We start from the raw sequence: 23,706 nt of genomic DNA, 5'->3' as shown, positions 1-23,706 counted from the left end.
CTGCTGCCAACTCTCCAATACTTTATCCAAGTGACCTTTAGCAAAGTAAATGAACAGCAACTAAACTAAGTTATTTTACGCCTTTAATATAGCAAAGCATATGAGTGCATTCAAAGAAAGAACAACAATGATACAAAGACATTTAAAGACACCTAGAGAATGTAACTAGGAGGATCAATCAGTTGTCCATATGCCAGTAAATTGGGCTGGAAAGATATCCTTAGTTTCACTGTTAACTTGCAGACAAATAAAGTCGAGGTCCAATGAAATAATTTGAACAAAGTCTGCATATTTAACTTCGGTCTTGCAGCCTTCTGGCATATGATCAAATGCTATGAGAAGATAACGGGATTAAAATAATTTTTTCTTCCCCTTTTTACCTGCTAGATTAATAGATTCCAAAAGGCATGCTGTCTTAAAATTTGAACAATTCTCAAATTTCAAAGTACAATTTCGTATCAGAGTATATACATGTCACCAGATACAACCCAGAGATTCTTTTTCCGTGGGCATACTTAGCAAGTCGATAGAACAGTAACTGTAAACAAGATTAATGAACAACAAGCTGTGCAAATGCAGACATAAATAAATAGCAATAAATAGCAAGCATGAAATTACAAGATAAAGAGTCCTTAAAGTGAGACCATCGGTTGTGGGAACACCAGAAGTAGAATGAGTGTAGTTATCCCCTTTTTGTTCAGGAGCCTGATGGTTGAGAGGTACTAACTGTTCTTGAACCTGGTGGTGCGAGTCCTGAGGTGGTTGTACTTCCTACCTGATAGCAGCAGCAAGAAAAGAGCATGTCCTGAGTGGTGAGGATTTTTGAAGATGGATGCTGCTTTTCTACAGCAATGTTTCATGTAGACGTGTTCAATGGTTGGAAGGGTTTTACCCATGATGTACTGGGCTGAATTCACTACCCTTTGTAGGCTTTTCCACATGTTTAAACCACAGTATTGTAAAAAAACTTTAGCCTCAAAACTCCAGTATGTAATGAGAGAGTATGCAGCTTTCTAGAAGAGATCTGAGATTGTTAAGAATTTTTAAAAATAGTATAATTTCAAAAACATATTGCCTGAGTTGATGTTTCTTTTTGAGGCAATGCTTCTCTAAGAAAGATGACCCTTTTCTCCTCTCCATTTCATTTGCACTACACAATTCATGGGATCACAGTCAAGTGTATTTTGCACTCATGCCAAGGTGCTATTAGAAGTAACATATGTCAACAATGTAGTAAAGTAATATCCAAATCTGGTGAGAACCTGAAATGATAGAGTAAACTGTTGATTAAAATAAAATGAGACAGTTACTAACTAATCAGTCATAGTGTTGTTTAAAAATATAGCCAGACTATTTAACACAGACTAAACCTCACTGTGCCCATCTTACAGATATAAATTATAAAAAAAACATATTGAATCAGACTTTATGACAAAATTCTGATTGTTCAATGAAAATGAAAAATTGCTGTTTCTATTGAGCGCCAAGAAAGAATTCTGAATGTCCTTAAATCCAGCAATTTAATTTAAATAGTTATTTCAGACAGATAAAAGCAGAGAAAGCTGTTATGTAATTAATGATACCTTATTTTCAGGGCTGCAGAGGTTTCCTGTTCTTGAAGACTAATCACACATACTTGCCAAACACTTGATGCAAGTTCCATATGCAGACAGAAAAAGCAAACATTCTTTTCGATCTTTCCTTAATTCCACGGTCAATCTCCTGATCCTTGTAGTCAGTACTTGGATTTCTCTGAATGCCACTGCACGTGATATTGGGAATATGAACAAGACCACAATATCCCACTAAGCATATAGACAATAAAAATAAGAGCAGCATGAGAAAGCAGAGCTGGAGCATTAGTGTGGAGAGAACTTCAGAGTTAGATTTAGAGCAGCTGGACATACAGGAAGCCCAAATATTAGTGGAGAAAAACAAAATGAAAAATACAAAGATATTTCTATTTTTAATAGAAATCCATGACAACAACTTCAAACCTTAGTGATTTGAATTTATACCTTAATGTTTCTGTAGACAGACTTTTAAAAACGCTACTCAAAATAATTTTAAAATCAATTCTCTCAATTAACGTCATTCACAGATTTAGGCAAACACCAACTCTTCAGAATATTGATTTCAAAATCAATACAAAATAACATATATGAGTCAGTGTTTGTTAATTTATTCTTTTGAATTGTTTCTAGCTTTGTGATTGTTTCACACACTTCGTAAAATTTCATGTTCTAACATCATTTTCCAATGTTAATTTTCTTTCCCTTCCCCTCTTATAGCGGACCCCAGCGTAAGTGAATACATACCAGGTAAATGCAACAGCTCCATTTAGAATGTATTTCACTGATGTAAGAGTGTAAGATGAAAACTAAAAGCATTGTAATGTGTTAATATTGTGTTCATCTGCTTGACCCATTGAGTTCCCTTGGTACATTGTTTGATGAGTTAACGTTAGACTTATACTGTTCTCCTCTGCCATCTGATTTCCAAATGGACATTGAACCCATGAACACTACCTCACTTTCTTTATGATCTCTATTTTTGCACCATTTTAAATGTAACTGTTTAATACACACACACACACACACACTTATTTTTTTCTATAATATCACGTATTGTACTGCTGCTGCTAAGATAACACATTTCATGACATATTAAACCAGAGATATTAATTCTGATTCTGTTTCCTCTATGTAGCACAGTAACTGAAATGCTTCTGTGGACATAGCGTTTGTTGCCCCACTGCTGGAATTTTATTTTATATAATGTTTCATTCAAGTGCTGTGCAGTTTTCAGGCTGTGTAAAGATTCTCTGCTCAGAGCAATGGTTAGGTCCATGTAGCTGTTTAAAAAAAAAATGGAGGGAACTTTGGACACTTGTGTCACTTCCACCCACCTATTGACAAGGGTAACTCAAATATATCATCTTTGATGTAATTGAGATAATTTGGTAGTTTTGAAGAGATATTATCAAATTGAAAATATAATTAATAGATTTTTTTCTCTTCCTGTAAACTGGTGTTTTTATTACTTTTCTCAGAATTTTATTCTGATAATGTGAGCCCCACCATAAAGACCAGGATTACAGTAACTGACCAAAACAAGTATTTTCCATATTACATGGTTTCTAAAATGTTAATCCATGGGGTTTTCTCTTTCCTTAAAAAGCTTTGGCCTGTTCATAATTTACAGATTGGTAAGAATGGTCACATGGAATGCACCTTAAAGCTGGTGCAAAGGTGCAAAGAGGAACTGTTCAAGGAAAGGATGCAGAAGGCAGAAGCTGACTAAAGAACCTACAAAGCAGAAAAGAGAAAACTGAAGTAAAGGGGGAGAAAAGGTGGCCTGCAATGTTTAAGATGGGCAGGAATGGCAGCTCAACATTAATGGGGTTCACGTGAGATTGAGAAGAGCCAGTGGGGGAAATTGTAAAACACTGAGGTGATCAGCATGTGAGGTCAAATAGGTTGAAGTGAGGAACATTTTATAAACTGAACAATCACATTTATGGTGGCATATTGTTGGCGTCACCAGTCAGAAGGAGCCAACCTAAATTGGGATTCTAGCTGAATATGGGTATAGAAATAGCATAATTCTTGAAATGAATTCATGAGAATGCAGCAGCTATTAAAAGTTAGAGTCATAAAGGAGTACAGCACAAAAAGAGGCTCATCTAGTTCATGCCAGACCATTTAAACTGCCTACTCCCAATGACCAAAGCCCTCCAAATTCCTACTATCCATGCACTTACATCCATACTATCCATGCTACAACAAGTGTATGGGACATTGGAAAAAAAGTTGAATTTCCCCATGGGGATGAATAAAGTATCTATCTATCTATCTATCTATCTATCTATCTATCTATCTATCTATCTATCTTATCCAAATATCGAAATCAAGCTCGCATGGATCACTTGTGCTGGTAGCTCACTCCATACTTTCATGACACTCTTGAGTGAAGAAGTTTCCCCTCATGTCCCCCTTAAACTTTTCACCATTCACCATGAACACATGACCTCTAGTTTACTCTCTCCCAACCTCTGGAAAAAACCTGCTTTATTTAAACCTATCTATACCCCTTGTGATTTTGTGTACGTCTTTTAAGTCTCCACCCAATCTTCAACATTCTAAGGGATAAAGTCCTAACCTATTCAATCTTTCCTTATAACCCAGGTCCTCCAGTCCCAGCAACATCCTTATACATTTTCTCTGACTCTTTCAACCTTATTTACACATTTCTTGTAGGTAGGTGCCCAAAACTGCACACAATACTCTGAATTAGGCCTCACCAACATATTGTACAACTTCAACAAAACATCCCATCTTTTGTACTCCGTACATTGATTTATGAAGGCCAATGTCCCAGAAGTTTTCTTTATGATCCCATTTACCTTTGATGACACTTTTAACAGATTATGGACCTGTATTCCCAGATCCCTTTGTTCTATCACACTCCTCAGTGCCCTACTGTTCACTGTGTAAGACCTACCCTGGTCAGTCCCACCAAAGTGCAAAACCTCACATTTGTCTGCATTAAATTCCAACTGCCATTTGTCTGCCCCTTTTTCCAACTGATGCAGATCCCTCTACAAGCCATGATAACTTTTGTCACTGTCCACTACACCCCCAATCTTGATGTCATCTCTAAATTTGCTGATCTAGTTAGCCATATTATCATCCAGATTATTGATATAAATAACAAACAACAATGGACCCAGCACCGATCCCTGTGGCACTCCACTAGTCACAGGCCTCCAGTCAGAGAGACAACCCTCTACTACCAGTCTGTGGCTTTTCCCAGAAAGTCAATGTCTAATCTAATTTACTACATCATCCTGAATGCCAAGCGACTGAAGCTTCTTGACCAACCTCACATGTGACACCTCATCAAATGCCTTTCTAAAGTCCATGCAGACAACATCTGCTGCCTTGACTTAATCCACTTTCCTGATAACTTCCCCAAAAAGCTCCATAAGATTGGTTAAACATGACCCACATCACACAAAGCCATGCTGACAATCCTTAATCAGTCAATGGCTATCCAAATACTTGTATATCTGGTCCCTTGGAATACCTTCCAATAACTTTCCTGCAACTGATGTCAGACTCGCTAACCTATAATTTCCTGGTTTCTGTTTAGAGCCTTTTTTAACAGCTCTGGCAATCCTCCAATCCTCTGGTACCTCTCCTGTTGCTAACAATGTTTTAAATATCTCCGCTAGGGGCCCAGCTATTTCTGCACTTGCCTCCCATAGGGTCTGAGGAAACACCTTGTCAGGTCCTGGGGATTTACCCACCCTATTTTGATTCAGGGTAGCAAACACCTCCTCCTCTGTAATCTGTATAGGGTCCATGAAGTTGATGCCCCTTTGCCTCACTTCTGTAGACTGTATCCATCTTGTGAGTAAATACAGATGCAAAGAATTCATTTAAGATCTCTCCCATCTGTTTTGGCTCCACACATGGATACCATTCTGGTCTTCCAGAGGACCAAGTTTGTCCCTTGCATCCTTTTACTCTTAATATGCGTTTAGAATCCCTTAAGATTCTCCTTCATGCTGTCTGCTAGAGTAACTTCATGCCTTCGTTTAGCCTTCCTGATTTATTTTATAGAACCATAGAACATTACAGCACAGAAACAGGCCTTTTGGCCCTTCATGGCTATGCCAAACCATTTTTCTGCCTAGTCCCACTGACCTGCACCTAGACCATATCCCTCCATACCCCTCTCATCCATATACCAGTCCAAGTTTTTCTTAAATGTTAAAAGTGAGCCTGCATTCACCACTTCAACTAGCAGCTCATTCCACACTCCCACTACTCTCTGTGTGAAGAAGCTCCCCCTAATGTTCCCTTTAAACTTTTCCCTTTTCACCCTTAACCCATGTCCTCTGGGTTTTTTTTTGTCCCCTAGCCTCAGTGGAAAAAGTCTGCTTGCATTCATTCTATCTATACCCATCATAATTTTATATGCCTTTATCAAATCTCCCCTCATTCTTCTACGCTCCAGGGAATAAAGTCCTTACCTATTCAACCTTTCTCTGTAACTCAGTTTCTCAAGTCCCGGCAACATCCTTGTAAACCTTCTCTGCGCTCTTTCAACCTTATTAATATCCTTCCTGTAATTAGGTGACCAAAACTGCACACAATACTCCAAATTTGGCCTCACCAATGCTTTATACAACCTCACCATAACATTCCAACTCTTATACTCAGTACTTTGATTTATAAAGACCAATGTGCCAATAGCTCTCTTTACGACCCTGTCTACAAGTGACACCACTTTTTTGGGAATTATGTATCTGTATTCCCAGATCCCTCTGTTCTACTGCATTCCTCAGTGTCCTACCATTTACCTTGTATGTTCTACCTTGGTTTGTCCTTCCAAAGTGCAATACCTCACACTTGTCTGCATTAAACTCCATCTGCCATTTTTCAGCCCATTTTTCCAGTTGGTCCAAGTCCCTCTGCAAGCTTTGAAAACCTTCTTCACTGTCTACTACACATCCAATCTTTGTATCATCAGCAAATTTGCTGATCCAATTTACCACATTATCATCCAGATCATTGATATAAATGACAAATAACAATGGACCCAGCACTGATCCCTGTGGCACACCACTAGTCACAGGCCTCCACTCAGAGAAGCGATCCTCCACTACCACTTTCTGGCTTCTCCCATTGAGTCAATATCTAATCCAATTTATTACTTCACCATGTATACTGAGCATCTGAATCCTCCTAACTAACCCCCCATTTGGGACTTTGTCAAAGGCCTTACTGAAGTGTTCTCTTGCATTTCTTGTACTCCATAAGCACCTCATTTGTTCCTACTTGCCTATACCTGCTACACACCTTTTTTTCCCTTAACCTAGAGCCTCAATATCTCTTGAAAGCCGTGGTTCCCTATACTTGTTATCCTTATCTTTTATTCTGACAGGCACTTACAAGCTTTGTACTCTCAAAATGTCCTTTTAAAGGGCCTCTATCTTCCAAGTACACCTTTGCCAGAAAACAATTTGCCTCAGTTGACACTTGCCAGATCATTTCTCTATCGCCTAAGTTGGCTTTTCTCTATTTTAGAATCTCAACTCACTGACCAGACCTATCTTTTTGCATATTTACTTTGAAACTAATGGCATTGTGGTCACTGGGTGCAAAGTGTTCCCCTACACAGACTTCTGTCACCTGCCCTGTCTCATTCCCGAATAGCAAATCAAGTATCCCGTGTTCTCTCTTTGGGACTTCTATGTACTGATGAAGGAAACTTTCCTGAACATATTTGACAAACTCTATCCCATCTGGTCCTTTATCAGAATGGGATTCCCAATCACTATGTGGAAAGTTTAAAATTACCTAATATAACAACCTTGTTTCTTGCAACAGTCTGTAATCTCTACAAAATTGTTCCTCTAAATCCCTAGGACTGTTGGGTGGTCTGTAATATAGCCCCATTAACGTGGTCATACCTTTCTTATTTCTCAGTTCCACCCATATTGCTTCACTAGTCATGTTCTCCAGTCTGTCCAGTTGAAGCACTGCCCTGACATTTGCCCTGACCAGTAACAGCACCCCTCCTCCTTTAATCCCTTCTGCTCTGTCACATCTGAAAGAATAAGACCCCAGAATATTAAGATGCTAGTCCTGCCCATCCTGCAACCAAGTCTCATTAACGGCTACAACGTCATAATTCTAGGTGTTGATTCATGTCGTGAGCTCATCTGCCTTTCCTACAATACTACTTGCATTCAAATATAGGCAGCTTAGGACACTAGTCGCACCATGGTCAGCTCAACCTTTTGATCCTTACTTTGTCTGAGGTCTAACCAACATCGGCCTCCACAACCTCTCCAGTAACTATTCTGGCACTCTGGTTCCTATCCCCTTGTAACTCTAGTTTAGTGAGTTTCAGGCCAAATACATTCCCAGTATAGCAGTTAGCATGATACTATTACAGCTTGGAAGCTGGAATTCAGTTAACTTCCAACATCCTCCATAACGAGTTTGTATGTTCTCCCCATGGTATGCGTGGGTTTTCTCCAGGTGTTCCAGTTTCCCCCTACAGCCCAAAGCCATGCTGGTTCGGTTAATTGGTCATTTGTCCCATGATTGTCGGGGTTCGCTGGGGCAGTGTGGCTTGAAGGGCCTACTCTGCGCTGTCATGTTAAATATAAAGAAAGGCTCCCAAGTTTTGCCGTACTCAAATAGGACAAGATGAAAAACATAAGCTTATTACAAATTTTGAGAGGTTTCCAAACAATGGAAAGCCCAAATTGATCCTTATTGGTTTATGAATTAGTGGCAGGACTAGTCCACTCAACTTCTCAAACCTGATCCACCATTTATTAAGATCAGGGTTTTTAAGGGGTTGCTGTAAGTAGTGGCCCCTGATTTTTAAAATGACACTAGTTCTAGATTGATTCCTCTTGTGGGATATTCAGCTGGTTTAAGTTTTGGCAGCATTATTAAACAATTCAAACTAATGATAAGAAAGCGAGACAAGGATAAAGAACAAAAAGAGAATAGTGAATACTGTGTGGTTAACATTTATAAACCATAGTACATGAAGGTTTATTAATAGAGACTGCAAAGAGCATGCCAGTGAACGGATATTATTTGGGGGTGATTAGTAGTTATGTAGGAGGAAGTAGAGACATAACTGGTAAGTTTGTTGTGCATCACAGAACCAGAGCACATCTTGTTTATGATTGTGCAAATGGGCCACAGATTCTGCCAAGTGATTAATAATTCCATGTATTGAACTAGTTTGAGATAGGTACAATTTTTAGTGTAATTGTTTCCCTTTGTTTAATAGGAAAGGATGCAATCTGGACTCAGTACAGTTTCAAATTTGACTCGTATTCAGAATGTCAAGGCAAGCGATTTGTTAAACGGACCCGTTACAGGAAATTTGTCGGCATTGTACTGTGTAACTCTCTGAGATACAAGATTTACCTCAGCAATTCCCTCTCAGGTATGATATGTTTTCTAGATATCACTTTTAGTGCAAAGAAAAAAATGCACCTTGCACCTCTTACCAGCAGTGTAACAGTTATTAGAGTACTTGTGGGGGGAGGAAAGTTGCCATAAAGCATTTGTAAGATTGGCAAGTTAATTCAGCAGTTTTAGATTAAACTGCCAATTATGGCTCTACCACAACGCCAAGATGCAAATTTTATTTCAGTATTTCCTGCATTACCTTCTCAGCTGTGAAAATGCATATTTTTAATCAATTATTTGCCTAAAATCCAACCAATTGCCAGCTAGAAGATTATTCATATTGAAGAAATATTTGTGGCAGAAGAAGTGGAAAGTGAATATTTTAAGTGAATATAAGAAGCAGAAAAAAGCAAATAATACTTAGTAACTATGACCTGTATTATTGAGTTCCACATTGCACCATTCACTTGGTCTTCCCAAAGCTGGCTTTCACGGGTAGCTCCTGCACATGGAGCCATCGAAACATCAGCAAAAGGCACGGACTCATGCCAAGTACCCAGCACAACACTATGCACATGAGCTTATTTTATTTAAAGTAAAATGTATGTATTTGTGAGTGTTCAAAATGAAAAACCAGGAGCTGTATAACAAGAGAGGCATGGTAGCATAGTAGGTAGCACCATGCTTTACAGTACCAGCAACCGAGGTTCAATTTCTGTCTACAAGGAGTTTGTACGTTCTCCTTGTGACTGTGCGGGTTTCCTCCGGATGCTCCAGTTTTCCCCTCGTAGTCCAAAGATGTGTTTGTTAGTAGGTTAATTGGTCATTGTAAATGGTCCTGTGATCAGGCTAGGGTTGCTGGATGGCACGGTTCAAGGGTGATTAGGCTGGGGTTATATCAGCGTTGCCTAACGGCACAGTTCAAAGGGCCAGAAGGACTTATTCCACTCTGTAGCTCAATAAAAATACAAACCCCATTTCCAGAAAAGTTGGGATATTTTCCAAAATGCAATAAAAACAAAAATCTGTGACATGTTAATTCACGTGAACCCTTATTTAACTGACAAAAGTACAAAGAAAAGATTTTCAATAGTTTTACTGACCAACTTAATTGCATTTTGTAAATATACACAAATTTAGAATTTGATGGCTGCAACACACTCAACAAAAGTTGGGACAGAGTTAAAATAAGATTGAAAAGTGCACAGAATATTCAAGTAACACCAGTTTGGAAGACTCCACATTAAGCAGGCTAATTGGTAGCAGGTGAGGTATCATGACTGGGTATAAAAGTAGCGTCCATCAAAGGCTCAGTCTTTGCAAGCAAGGATGGGTTGTGGCTCACCCCTTTGTGCCAAAATTCGTGAGAGAATTGTTAGTCAGTTCAAAAGGAACATTTCCCAATGCAAGATTGCAGAGAATTTAGGTCTTTCAACATCTACAGTACATAATATTATGAAAAGATTCAGAGAATTCAGAGACATCTCAGTGCGTAAAGGGCAAGGTTGGAAACCACTGTTGAATGTGCGTGATCTTCGAGCCCTCAGGCGGCACTGCCTAAGAAACCGTCATGTTACTGTGACAATTATAGCCACCTGGGCTCGGGAGTACTTCGGAAAACCATTGTCACTTAACACAGTCCGTCGCTGCATCCAGAAATGCAACTTGAAACTGTATTACACAAGGAGGAAGCCATACATCAACTCTATGCAGAAACACCGGCGAGTTCTCTGGGCCCGAGCTCATCTCAGATGGACCGAAAGACTGTGGAACCGTGTGCTGTGGTCAGATGAGTCCACATTTCAGCTAGTTTTTGGAAAAAATAGGCATCGAGTTCTCCGTGCCAAAGATGAAAATGACCATCCTGATTGTTATTAGCGAAAGGTGCAAAAGCCAGCATCTGTGATGGTATGGGGGTGCATCAGTGCCCACGGCATGGGTGAGTTGCATGTATGTGAAGGTACCATTGACTCTGAGGCATATATTAGGATTTTAGAGAGACATATGTTGCCATCAAGGCGACATCTCTTCCCGGGACGTCCACGCTTATTTCAGCAGGACAATGCCAGACCACGTTCTGCACGGGCTACAACAGCGTGGCTTTGTAGACACAGAGTGCGTGTGCTTGACTGGCCTGCTGCCAGTCCAGATCTATCTCCTATTGAAAATGTATGGCGCATCATGAAGAGGAGAATCAGACAACGGAGACCACGGACTGTTGAGCAGCTGAAGTCTTATATCAAGCAAGAATGGACAAAATTTCCAATTGCAAATCTACTACGATTAGTATCCTCAGTTCCAAAACGATTAAAAAGTGTTATTAAAAGGAAAGGTGATGTAACACAATGGTAAACATGCCTCTGTCCCAACTTTTGTTGAGTGTGTTGCAGCCATCAAATTCTAAATTTGTGTATATTTACAAAATACAATTAAGTTGGTCAGTAAAACTATTGAAAATCTTTTCTTTGTACTTTTGTCAGTTAAATAAAGGTTCACGTGAATTAACATATCACAGATTTTGATTTTTATTGCATTTTGGAAAATATCCCAACTTTTCTGGAAATGGGGTTTGTAAATAAATAACATCAGGATTCTGAGATATGGCACAAGGCAGCTATCTTAGATCATTGCGAACAATAACCAAAATCAAGCATCTTGAACTATCAATTCATACATGAACATGTGGAGGAGAGAATAAATGGATGTGATAGAGATTGTAATGCTTAGTCTCAAATCCCACTATGAGTGTTGTCACTATTTTTAGCATTTTCAAGATTCAGGGCTGTGCAGCAGAATGCTTGGGGACCAATCTGACGGTACCAAAATAACCGACAACGTGTGATTAAAAGTAGATAGGTGATGACACCACTATTCACAGTTCCGAAGCACCAATCCCATTAGATTCTACAGGTTCAGTCTTTATGGTATAGTTTCTTGATTAAAACAACAGTGGTGAAGAAGACATACATTAAAACAAGAAAAAGTCACCTTTCTGTCATAAATTTTGTATGTAAAACTTTAACCTGCTTTTAATAACCATCACAAAATGCTAGAGGAACTCAGCCAATCAGTGTCTATGGAAGTGAGTACACGGTCAATACTTCGGCTCAAAATGTTGACTGTACTCTTTTCCATGGATGCTGCCTGGCCTGCTGAGTTGTTCGAGCATTTAGTTTGTGTTGGTTGGATTTCCAGCATCTGCAGATTTTCTCGTTTTTATAACCTTTCTCAGATAAGCTTGTTGAACAGTTCAGTAAGATTATGTAGCTGTCAAGAAACTTGTGATGTTAACACGATCACAAAATGCAACTTCGTCCAAAATGGAAAGCTAGTCCAGACAATATTGTGACAAAATCCTCCCACACCTTGAGTATTTTGGAATTGTGAAAACGGAACCTTGTCTCAGGTGGATGCCACATGCATAAATGTAAACATGCTATAAACCCATTGAAATAAAGTTTCTTCTACTGATGATTTAAGTCAAAATAAAAAATCTAGTGTGCTCATAGCATGGCTCATAAGTTTCAGTCAATTTCCTCAGCCACAAATATAATCAGTTTCCTATTATTCTCATTCCGTCATCCAGATGAGTAGTAGAGCATAATGACCATATGGGAAGCAAACTGTGAAGTCATAGCAGTGCAGAACTCAATGTTTGTATGTGTACTAACTTTCCACATTATAATAAAGGTTATTTATCAAACTGTTGTCAGTGAAGCTGAAAAAACTGACGTATATTTAAATTCTGAACTTATTGTATTGCTATGAAACTGAAGGTGCTTAAGTGGAATTGAAGTGAACATCATGCAAGTTGTCAACCACATGTCAAATTTGTCATATTGTGGTTAGATGAATCTAATTTATGTAAAATGCATTTCTAGACCCAGATTGAAAAGGAATAGCATCAATATTAAACCTGATTATATTTTTTCTGATTTCAAAACAAAATGCAGGCATTTTCTACAACATCGGAGATTTATCGGGGCACGGGGAAGATCACTGTCAGTTTGTGGACTCCTTCCTAGATGGGAGAACAGGCGAACATCTCCTTCCTGAACAGTTACCAATCAGACAAGGTGAGCTTATTCTTAATAATTATGCTCACCTGATCTCATTCTCTCTTGGTCCAAAATTGTGCAAAATATTAACATGAAACTATCCAAAATGGTAAAACTTTGCTGTGGTAATGGGCAGGTTAAATAACCGTCAAGCTGTAACACATTTCATTTGATATGAACTCTGCAAGAGATGCTACTGGCTGTACTTCGAGGAAGACAGAGGGCTTAAAACGTGTATATATATCTGCCACTGCATTACGATATCGAGAATTAAAATTACAGGTTGGGTAAAAAAAAATTATAGGTTGTTGTGTTCTAATTGCTCTGCCCTGTACTATTTTGGATCTGTAATTTCTGCCAATTTTTTGTACCTGTAAAATATTCTGTCAGGTATTCCTTTCCCCAGGCCTAGCTAAGGAGATCAGCGTGTGGCAGTGAGGGGAGGGTTTGGTGCCTGGGGCCAGAGACTGGCTTTGTACCTGATACTGCATGTATTCGAGTATGCATCTTTTACAAGACCATAAAGCACAGGAGTAGAATTTAGGCTATTCTCCCACTGAGTCTGCTCTGCCATTCAATCACAACTGGTATTTTTTGTTACAACCCCCTTTTCCTGCCTTCTCCCTTTAATCATCACTCCCTCAGTGATCAAGAATCTATCACTTCTATTAGAGGGAGAAGATGAAATATGATGGTAGCCTAGCTAATAATATATTTTTTAAAATTCCAGATTTTTTTTATATATGTAAAATATTTTTGTCTTAATGTACTACGTTCAATCTCTGCCTTAAATACACCCAGTGATTTGGCCTCTACAGCCATCTGTGGCAACAAATTCTACAGATTTACCACCCCAACTGAATACCTCCTGTTCAGTTTTAAAGGATTGTCCCTCTAAGGCTGACTGGTGGCGTAGTGGCATCAGTGCCGAACTTTGAAGTGAAGGCTCCCGAGTTCAAATCCAGCCAGCTCCAAAAACCTGGAGAGGGATGGGCTCTGCCAGGTTTCAGATGCCCGAGACACACCGTATAATGAGCAATCACCAAAAAGATCAGTGCAAAAAGCTTGTCATGACGGCACCCCAACGGCTCCATCAGCAGTTAAGGGCGCATGCACACACACCCCCTAATGTGGAAAAAGGAATAAAGAAATGATCTTTTAAAACTCTGGTCCTAGACTCTCCTACTAATGGAAACATCCACTCCATGTCCACCGTTCAGACCTTTCAGTATCCTATAAGCTTCAGTGAGATCTCCATTCATCCTGGCAAACTCCATCAAGTACAGGCCTAGATACTTAAAAGACTCGTTATTTGTTAAGCATTTCGCTTCTGGGATCAGTTTTATGAATCTCCTCTCGAGGGTCAGCACATCCTTCCTTAGATATGGTGCCCAAAATTGCTCACAATTTGCTAAATATGGTATGATCAATGCCTTATAAAGTCTCAATATTACATCCTTATGTTTATATTATAGTGCTCTCAAAAACAATTGCTAACTTTGCATTTGCCTCCTTTACTACCAACTCAACCCACAAGTTAACCTTCAGGGAAACCTGCACACGAAGTCCCAAATCCCTTTGCATCTGATTTCTGATTTTTCTCATTAAAAAAAAAACTCTAAGCCTTTCTTCATCCTACAAAAGTGCATTACCCTCCATTGCATTCCATATGCACTTCTTTGTCCATTCTCCCAACTTGTCCAAGCCCTGCTGCAGATTCCCTGCCTCCCCAACATGACCTGATCCTCCACCTATCTTGATATAATCTGAAAACTTGGCCACAATGCCATCTATCCCTTCATCTAGATCATTAATGTATAAAATGAAAAGTTGTGGTCCCAACATTGACTCTGGGGATCACTACTAGTCACTGAGAGCTATTCTGAAAAGGGCCCCTTAGACCCCACACTCTGATTTCCATTAGTCAGCCATTCTTCTATCTGTGCTAACATCTTGCCTTTAACACCTCATGTTAAAAATCCAAGTACGTAACATCCACCAATTCTCCTTTGTCGAACCTGCTTCTGACCTTGTTAAAATATTCTAACAGATTTGTCAGGCAAAATCTCCTATTATTAAAACCATACTGATTTGATCTTATTTTATCACATACTTCCAAATTTCCATCCTAATAGTACTCTAAGATCATATAAAGGTCAGGCTAACTGCCATATAATTTTCAGTCTTTTAACTTCTTAAACAGCATTGTCATACGTGATTTTCCAGTCATCTGGGATCCTCCCTAATTCCATTGAGACTGGTAAGACCACTACTAATGCCTCCAGTTTCTTTAGCTACCTCTGAGAATTCTAGAGTGCGGTCTGATGCAGGTGATTTATTCACCTTTCAGCTTCCCCAACATCTACTCCTCAGTAATGGCTACCACCCTCACCTCTGCCCCGACTCTTTTGAATTTCTGGCATGTTGCTGGGTTCTTCCACTGTAAAGGATGGGAAATACTTAGCTCCTCTATTTCCCTGTTCCCCATTACTACTCCTCCAGCATTAAATTGTCCAATGTCCACTTTTACCCCTCTTACCTTTTACATATATTAAAAACAAACTTCTGTAATTTTTTTATCATACAGTATTGGTTAGATTAGCCTCATATTTCTTCACCTCCTTTATAGCTATTTTAGTTGTCTCTGTTGCTTTCTAAAGGTTTCCCAATCCTCTGGCATACTACTAGTCTTCACTAAAGTATACTATATACCTTCTCTTTTGCTTTTATCTTGTCCCTGACTTTCCCTGTCATTTTTCTTTTGTACTTCACTTAGTGTGCTGCTTCTTCCTTGGGATGAAACTTCAATGCAGCTTCTGAATTACTCCCAGAAACACCTGTCATCTTCCCTGCTAGGGCCCCGCTGAATCAGCTGTAGCTAGCTCCTCACTTCTACCAGTATACCTTTACTCAGCTGTAATACTGTTACATCAGATATCAGTTTTTCTCTCAAGTTGCTGGGTAATTCAACATTATGACCAATATCTCCTAAAAGTTCCTTCATCTTTAACTCCCAGATCCAAGTCTGCCTCAAAAGAAACACACACAATATTCAGAAAAAAAAATTTAAACAACACTCAATCTCAGAATACTATCACTTTATCCCTTGCAGCTGATTTTTTCTGTTGAAAACAATGCACTAAGTGCTTTAAATAGATTTCCCAATTATACATGGTCAGGAATTGCTGTATTCTGTTGCCAAGTCCAATGCTGAAGTGCAGATGAGAAGACATGAGGGAAGAGCTGTCAGCATACAGAAGGGTTAAATCACAAGCTTCCCAATACTTACCATGGGAAATGCCAGCTTTTCTGCGCAACATCCAGGAACTGGTTCTAAGCCAGAAGAATGTTTCATTTCTAGTCAAATCTTCATTTGACACATTGTAATGGAAAACCTTAATACAGGATCATAATACATTTTGTGTTTATTTCTATTGTGAGGTTTCTGTATCAAACTGGCCAAATAGCTGTCTTTGGGAAAACAGAATTACTGGGAACTGCTTGTTTATTTTCCAGTCAGTAGCACCACATGCACAGCCCTTTGGGTACAGGTTTGAGAAAATGCACGTCAATACCAAATTTAATTTTTGAACCAAATCACATTCAAAACTACTATTCTAGTACTACTCACATGTAACAGACAGGATGAACATTTAGTCTGCACACAGATAAGGAAATATCAGACCTAAAGGTTAGTGCCTTTTATACTCAGATTATCGAAACATTTGTTAATTTTTGAATTCTCAGGTTTTTATCGAAGTGTTCGCCAAGAGCCGGTTATGTTTGGCACAATAGGTGGGCAAACACATATCAATTATGTCCACTGGTATGAATGCGGCATAGCTATTCCTGGGCAATGGTGAGTCAAACATCTACAGTACAAGCAATGAAGAAGAAACTGCAAAGACCAAAGGAACCGAGTCGTTATATTCTATTGATATTGTTCCTGATATTCAATGTAAGATTCAAGTAGATCATGTGATGTACAAAGTGTTATTTTTAAGCCGCATTGAAATGCTTACATAATGTGGTACAGGGTCAAGTGCACCCATTCTAAGGCACATAACTGAAATTATTCCACAAATAAAATGGCTTTAGAACAATACAACCACAAAATCGGGCAGTAAATAATGACATCTATAAGATGTTAAAAGCAATTTTCTGACCAACTTTCACTTAAAAAAGGCCAGATGAAAAAATTAATGTGCTACTTCCAAAAGTAGTAGTGGCCATTAGAAAATTGATGTAAACATCTAAGTACACTAAAAGAAATTAATGCTTACTTCTCACCCAGAGCATTGTAAATAACTGATAGTGCTGCCCTGATTTTTGTAATCTTAAACCAACAGGCTATTTGGTCAATATGTCCTTTACAGTTTGCTTTATTTATCTGAAGAAACCCCCTGATTTTTTTTTTGAAAACACAAGCTTTGATACTGGGAAGCTGGCTCCCTAAACCATCAGTTTTGAATATAATTGTTTAAATGTTATTTATCAGGAATGTATTTAAAACAAAACAACAAATTGTAACTTCTATTCACAAAGTGTTGGAGAAGGGTTTTTTTTTATTTAGATGTTTTGTAACAAATGAGCTTCAGGAATAGAAGAGAAATTTCTCTCATTATGTGCCCTGAAGATCAAGTAGTTCCTGTAGCAACTGTACCCAAAATAAATGTAGTGTATGTGTTGTTTTGTCCAAAGGATGTACTGAAAACACAGGTACCTATGGGGGGTGGGGGGGAAGCCTTTTCTTTCTGCTAGTTAAATTGATGGTTACACTATTTTAGTCAAAAAACAGTATTTACAGCCAGGATATTTTCTTTACACGCCCAATTTGTAATTCTTTTATTAATGCATGTATATTTATCCACATTATGATGAGCGTACCAGAACGTACATTCACAAAATAACCCTATGAAAATATCTAATTATAATAGTGCCCCGATGAAATTGTTGGCTAATAAACATCCACACATCCATTTAATGATGCTTACTACTGTTGCTCTTGCAGGTGTTCTTTCAGTACTTGCAAATATTTTATTCCCTTATATTCTTACCACAAATGGATAGGAAAAGTGCTATAGATCTAAAAATGTACACTGTAAGTAGCTTCGCTGGAGCGATTATTTGAAATTTCATAAGGCTAAATTACCCACGTAACTCACAAAAATACTCAGCAGCAAACATCTGAGTATGCAGATAGGGCACTAATCTCCAGCTTAGCTGCCAAATGTCTGTATGCATTCAAATCCTTAGTCATTAACAGTTCCATATAAACATGTTCATGCACTTCACAGAAGTTTTCAATGATTTTGTAATGCTGTAACACTCATTCAGACATCTTCATGGAAATACACATCTTCTCATGTACCTGTTCATTGTGGTAAAAAGAGAAAAACCTAACATCACAAGCCTCTCATTGCCAGTTGTGCGCAATATCACCGACATAAGCAGAGGCTAACAGATATCTAATAAAGCGTGTGTGGAAACAGGCAGTTATCAAACATTTATTTATTCAGTCCCCACAGAGCCCCCATCGTAAAAATTCAGCAAACATTGTTCTAAAAATGCTCAATTATCACATCTTCAAAAAACCCTCAAGCACCATTTCTTAGTGTCCATATAGAAAGGTTTAATTTTCAATCTCTGGTCTTATTGCAGAATGCTGCAAAAACAGATGAAATGTAAATCAAATCTCCACTCCTAACAGGTGCTCAGTTGCCAAACATTAACAAATGCTCACACAGACATTTAGCTTTGTTGGCCTTGCAATTTATTCAATTATTTGTGGAGGTTTTTGTCTCATATTCTGATGTCAAATGGATACTATAGGTTCAGTAATGCATACTAATATATAGTTTTTCTCCTATCTGACATTGCTAGTTACACAAGTTTATTTGTGAACAAATGGCTGCAGTTTGTATTTAGATTGTCAGTGGCCTTACTTTTGCAGAGTTTTTGATAAATTTTGCAAGGCTGCTTGCAGCAGTGAATTATGCTGTCATAATTATGCTGAGAATAAAACATAATTAAAATGTAAAACTTAACATGAAACTTATTATCTGATGTTTTTATGCTGTAAAGAAACACATACACACAGTCCTTGGGGGCTGCCTCATCAAAAGACACCAACAAATATGATATTCAAAATGAAGTTCATTACTTTATGGACTCTTATGTTCTACAATTACCACCTCTTTTAAAAATGTAAGTATTTTCCTTTATTGGAATGCTTTCCACAACTTCAAAAGCTGCTTGGGAAGTCCTGAACTGTACTCTCTGGGGAAATAGCAGCAAATTTGCACGTAGAAAGCTCTCACAAACAAGGTGATTACTAAAAACATTATCCAAAACAATGGTGACTAATAATTCTTCAAAATTGTACCCTCTATCTTTAGCCTTCTGCTAAGTTAGCAAACTCATCCATAGTTAATGGTCTCATTTACTCACTGACACTGGCAGAAGTGGATCATTTTTCAGTACTGTACTGGATGTTAATTGAGCATCTCATGTGACTTCAGTCAAACATCTGAAAGGTGCCATGTAAATACAAATTTTATAAATATGTGGATATGTCCACAAACAAAATAAATGCCCAGTTTCTTCCAAGACATTAGTAAGTCAAACAATAGTTAAGTCTCTTGTTTATGGGTATTGTTATTTTTCCTGCCTGTGTGGTAATGCTTGTTAAACAAAGGAGACACTCAGATTGAAGAATGTATATTTGTAATGGTAATGCAAAGAAAAGGTGGACTCCCTTCATATGCAGTTCCGCCCATCACTTCCATTGCCTAAACTTACTGATCTGTTTCACATACAGATCCAATACATCATCAATAGACATAATATAATCATGTATGATGCATGTGGACCTAGGGTCAAACTTCCTACTAAAGCCTACCCTAGTATGAAGCTGAAAGGCCAGATGCAGTGCAGCTGGCTTATCTCTTCAGCACGTCACTGCTTCAGCACTGGGATTTACAGCAAACCCAGCCCGAATGCAGATGGCCAGATGTACCAACATCTGTTGCCCAACCTCATTCTTGATGATCTTTTTCCTTGGATTAGGCAAATGAACAAATATCCAATGTAAGTTACTATCAAACTAGAATTAAGTTATAGTCTGGAGAGAAAATAAGCTACCAGGTAGCCAAAGTAATGATTTCAACCATTTTATTAGTTTTGCAGAGGAATATTACTTTTGTACATATTACCTTTGAATTTCACCTCAATTAGTACATTTTGTTATTCATACAACAAAGAAAATGAATTGCATTTGTGGCCTACTTAAAAACTATATTTGTATTATTTATTGTTCTTTTGCCTATGCATCTACAAGATCAAAATCACAACACATTTAGGTAGTGTCTCGAGAAAAGAAATTTTTATGCTATGATGCTGATAAAATTGAAAGCAGAAAATAAGAAAAATCTATTTTGGTCTTTTTTCCTCAGCAAACAAAATCCCATCATTCTGAAGTTAATAGAAGGGCTGCATTGCTTTAGATTATAAATTGTTTCCAAATCAAAATTGGTTTGCATCCAGTGTGCATGGATGGAAATTATTACCTAGGATATTAAGTTTGCTTGCAGCTTTCTGAATAATTCAGGTACCTTACCGATAACCTGGACCAGGTTGAGTGTACCCTTGAGCAAATGGAGGACGATTACGTGCATATGGATTTGATCCAGATAGTGGCGGTGTCACATTGCTCCCTGGGGAAGGTGTAAATCCTGGTCTTGGCTGGTAACCTCCTGCTTGATTTGGAGCTATACCAGGCTGGGACGCAGGCGGCATTGTGTAATTAGCAGGCTGGGAAGCTTGTGTTGTGTAATTCTGTGGTGGGAAGGAGCCTGCTTGGTACTGCTGAGGAGGCTGTGATGGCATGGGCTGGGCTTGGGTGGAGAATCCAGGTGCAGGAGCTTGGGGAGCTTGCTGATTGAAAGCCTGAAATTGCTGAGCCTGTGGCTGGGAGGATGTTTGCTGGCTGTAAGCTGTAAAGACAGAAATTTAAAAAAATAAGCAAGCTTAATATAAATAAATGGGAAAACAAATCCACAGTATAGTTTCATATGATTACTTTATACTCTAATTAGACCTCAAAACCAAGTATATTACAAAACACACAAAAGATTTGAGTTTCTTAAAATCTATTACTGAGTGTAATTTTTGTGTATCAGATGCAATTATTACTGTTGAACTCTACTTTTATTCTCTGCATAACCACAGCTAATAGTATTAGCTATTATTTAGTACAACTACAAAGTAACGAGGCAGAGAAAAAGCACAATAAAAATTTAGAAATTGCTGCCTTGAGATGTGCAGCCCCATCACTAACATTTCTGAAAACTGCATATTTCTGTTTATTCAGATTAAGACAAGACGAACTGTAATGATGAGTTCAGTTTGCATCAACATGCCAGTGAGAATCATGCTGTTTAATTATATTACTTAAATCTGCCCAAGTCACAGACACCTTTTAGAGAACACGTTAATTCTAACTCCCATTTAAAGCAACTTCTACTCCATAAAATCTTATGTAATTTCAAGAGACAAGTGGTATGTGCCAGTCAATCATTTAAAACAAATCCTGGCCTATTAATTAGCCTCTTCAAGGTATCCACTGATTCAGGACCACACCTGAATGAACTTGTTCATCTGCCAAAAAGATTTTAAGATTATAATACTGTGCCATATCTTGGAAATGTCTAAGCTGTCAAATATAATGTGTACAATTCTGGGCATTACTGTTTAGATGTTAAAAACAATTTTAAAAAATCTTTAAACTGAGATTTTTTAGAGCCAGTAAGTACAGAATAGAAAGCCTTCAGCATTGTGATAAATATTTGCACAGTTTTAATCAGTTATATCTCTTCGTCCATCTTGGACAAGTCTCCTTATAACTATGAACAAGACACAACAATAAATACAAGCAAAGCCATAGCAAATGGTAAAAATCTGTGTTTAAAAAAAACTAAATGGTAAATGGCAAATAGTGATTTGTATCAACATGTCTATTCAAATCTTACATTTCAAAGCTTAATTAAAAACAGCATTAATTAATTTCAGTTTGCTCTTATTTGTTCTTTAAATGAAAGGAGCTTGAGCTATTTTTAATCACAAAAGTGCAGCCATCTGACAATGTAACTCAAGTTTCAAAATCCAGCAGTGTTAAAAACCCACAGCAAATATTTTAATGCTCGTATAAAGGAATCAGTCTATACACACTGCTATCCACTGTTATCCTCATTCTTTGTGACTGCAATTTAAGGGGAAAACCCCTCAGACCATGTATGGGCCATTCTGAGAACAACATGCACAGATCCTCCTTTTAGGAACCAACACTTCAAAGTTTCTCTTATGAGTGACAGTTTACCCTGGAGATGCACTACAGCTGATTACATTAAGTCTAATTGCAATGATTTAAACATAGAATAATACAGCGCAGTACAGGCCCTTCGGCCTACAACACTGTGCTGACCCTTAAACCCTGCCTCCCATGTAACCCCCCCCCCACCTTAAGTTCCTCCATATACCTGTCTAGTAGTCTCTTAAACTTCACTAGTGTATCGGCCCCCACCACTGACTCAGGCAGTGCATTCCAAGCACCAAGCACTCTCTGAGTAAAAAACCTTCCTTTAATATGCCCCCTTGAACTTCCCACCCCTTACCTTAAAGCCATGTCCTCTTGTATTGAGCAGTGGTGCCCTGGGGAAGAAGCGCTGGCTGTCCACTCTATCTCTTCCTCTTAATATCTTGTATACCTTTACCATATCTCCTCATCCTCCTCCTCTCCAAAGAGTAAAGCCCTAGCTCCCTTAATCTCTGATCATAATCCATACTCTCTAAACCAGGCAGCATCCTGGTAAATCTCCTCTGTACCCTTTCCAATGCTTCCACATCCTTCCTATAGTGAAGCTACCAGAACTGGACACAGCACTCCAAGTGTGGCCTAACCAGAGTTTTATAGAGCTACATCATTACATCGCGTCTCTTAAACTCTATCCCTTGACTTATGAAAGCTAACACCCTATAAGCTTTCTTAACTACCCTATCTACCTGTGAGGCAACTTTCAGGGATCTGTGGACATGTACCCCCAGATCCCTCTGCTCCTCCACACTACCAAGTATCCTGCCATTATCTTGTACTCTGCCTTGGAGTTTGTCCTTCCAAAGTGTACCACCTCACAATTCTCCGGGTTGAACTCCATCTGCCATTCCTCAGCCCATTTCTACATCCTATCAATGTCTCTCTGCAATCTTTGACAATCCTCTACACTATCCACAATACCACCAACCTTTGTGTCGTCTGCAAAATTGCCAACCCACCCATCCAGGTCGTTAATAAAAATCACGAGAAGTAGAGGTCCCAGAACTGATCCTTGTGGGACACCATTAGTCACCACCCTCCAATCCAAACGTACTCCCTCCACCACAACCCTCTGCTGGCAAGCCAATTTTGAATCCACCTGGCCAAACTTCCCTGGATCCCATGCCTTCTGTCCTTCTGAATAAGCCTACTGTGTGGAACCTTGTCAAATGCCTTACTAAAATCCATGTAGATCACATCCACTGCACTACCCTCATCTATATGCCTGGTCACCTTCTCAAAGAACTCTATCTAGAACTCTAAAACTGAGATCATTATAGTTAACCATATATAACCATATAACAATCACAGCACGGAAACAGGC

General features: G+C 38.6%; 2 protein-coding genes across 26 annotated transcripts in view; one reads left to right on the top strand and one right to left on the bottom strand.

Annotated features, from left to right (window-relative positions):
* Nucleotides 1-19,066, top strand: part of abi3bpa (ABI family, member 3 (NESH) binding protein a) — a 309,406-nt gene extending 290,340 nt beyond the window's left edge. For all 23 annotated transcript variants that reach the window (XM_073045179.1, XM_073045194.1, XM_073045192.1 and 20 more), the window contains 4 exons: nucleotides 2,292-2,321; nucleotides 8,830-8,988; nucleotides 12,908-13,030; nucleotides 16,760-19,066. In XM_073045179.1, the coding sequence (XP_072901280.1) occupies nucleotides 2,292-2,321; nucleotides 8,830-8,988; nucleotides 12,908-13,030; nucleotides 16,760-16,875 (428 nt within the window). In that variant the 3' untranslated portion in view covers nucleotides 16,876-19,066. The remainder of the gene's footprint in view (nucleotides 1-2,291; nucleotides 2,322-8,829; nucleotides 8,989-12,907; nucleotides 13,031-16,759) is intronic.
* A 1,102-nt stretch (nucleotides 19,067-20,168) lies between these two features.
* The window catches only part of tfg (trafficking from ER to golgi regulator), a 114,907-nt gene continuing 111,369 nt past the window's right edge, over nucleotides 20,169-23,706 (bottom strand). For all 3 annotated transcript variants that reach the window (XM_073045206.1, XM_073045207.1, XM_073045209.1), the window contains one exon: nucleotides 20,169-21,006. In XM_073045206.1, coding sequence (XP_072901307.1) covers nucleotides 20,627-21,006 — 380 coding nt within the window. In that variant the 3' untranslated portion in view covers nucleotides 20,169-20,626. The remainder of the gene's footprint in view (nucleotides 21,007-23,706) is intronic.

Source organism: Hemitrygon akajei, chromosome 5 (assembly GCF_048418815.1).
Source record: "Hemitrygon akajei chromosome 5, sHemAka1.3, whole genome shotgun sequence".
NCBI lineage: Eukaryota > Metazoa > Chordata > Chondrichthyes > Myliobatiformes > Dasyatidae > Hemitrygon > Hemitrygon akajei.
This window is presented reverse-complemented; position numbering and strand designations above follow the sequence as displayed.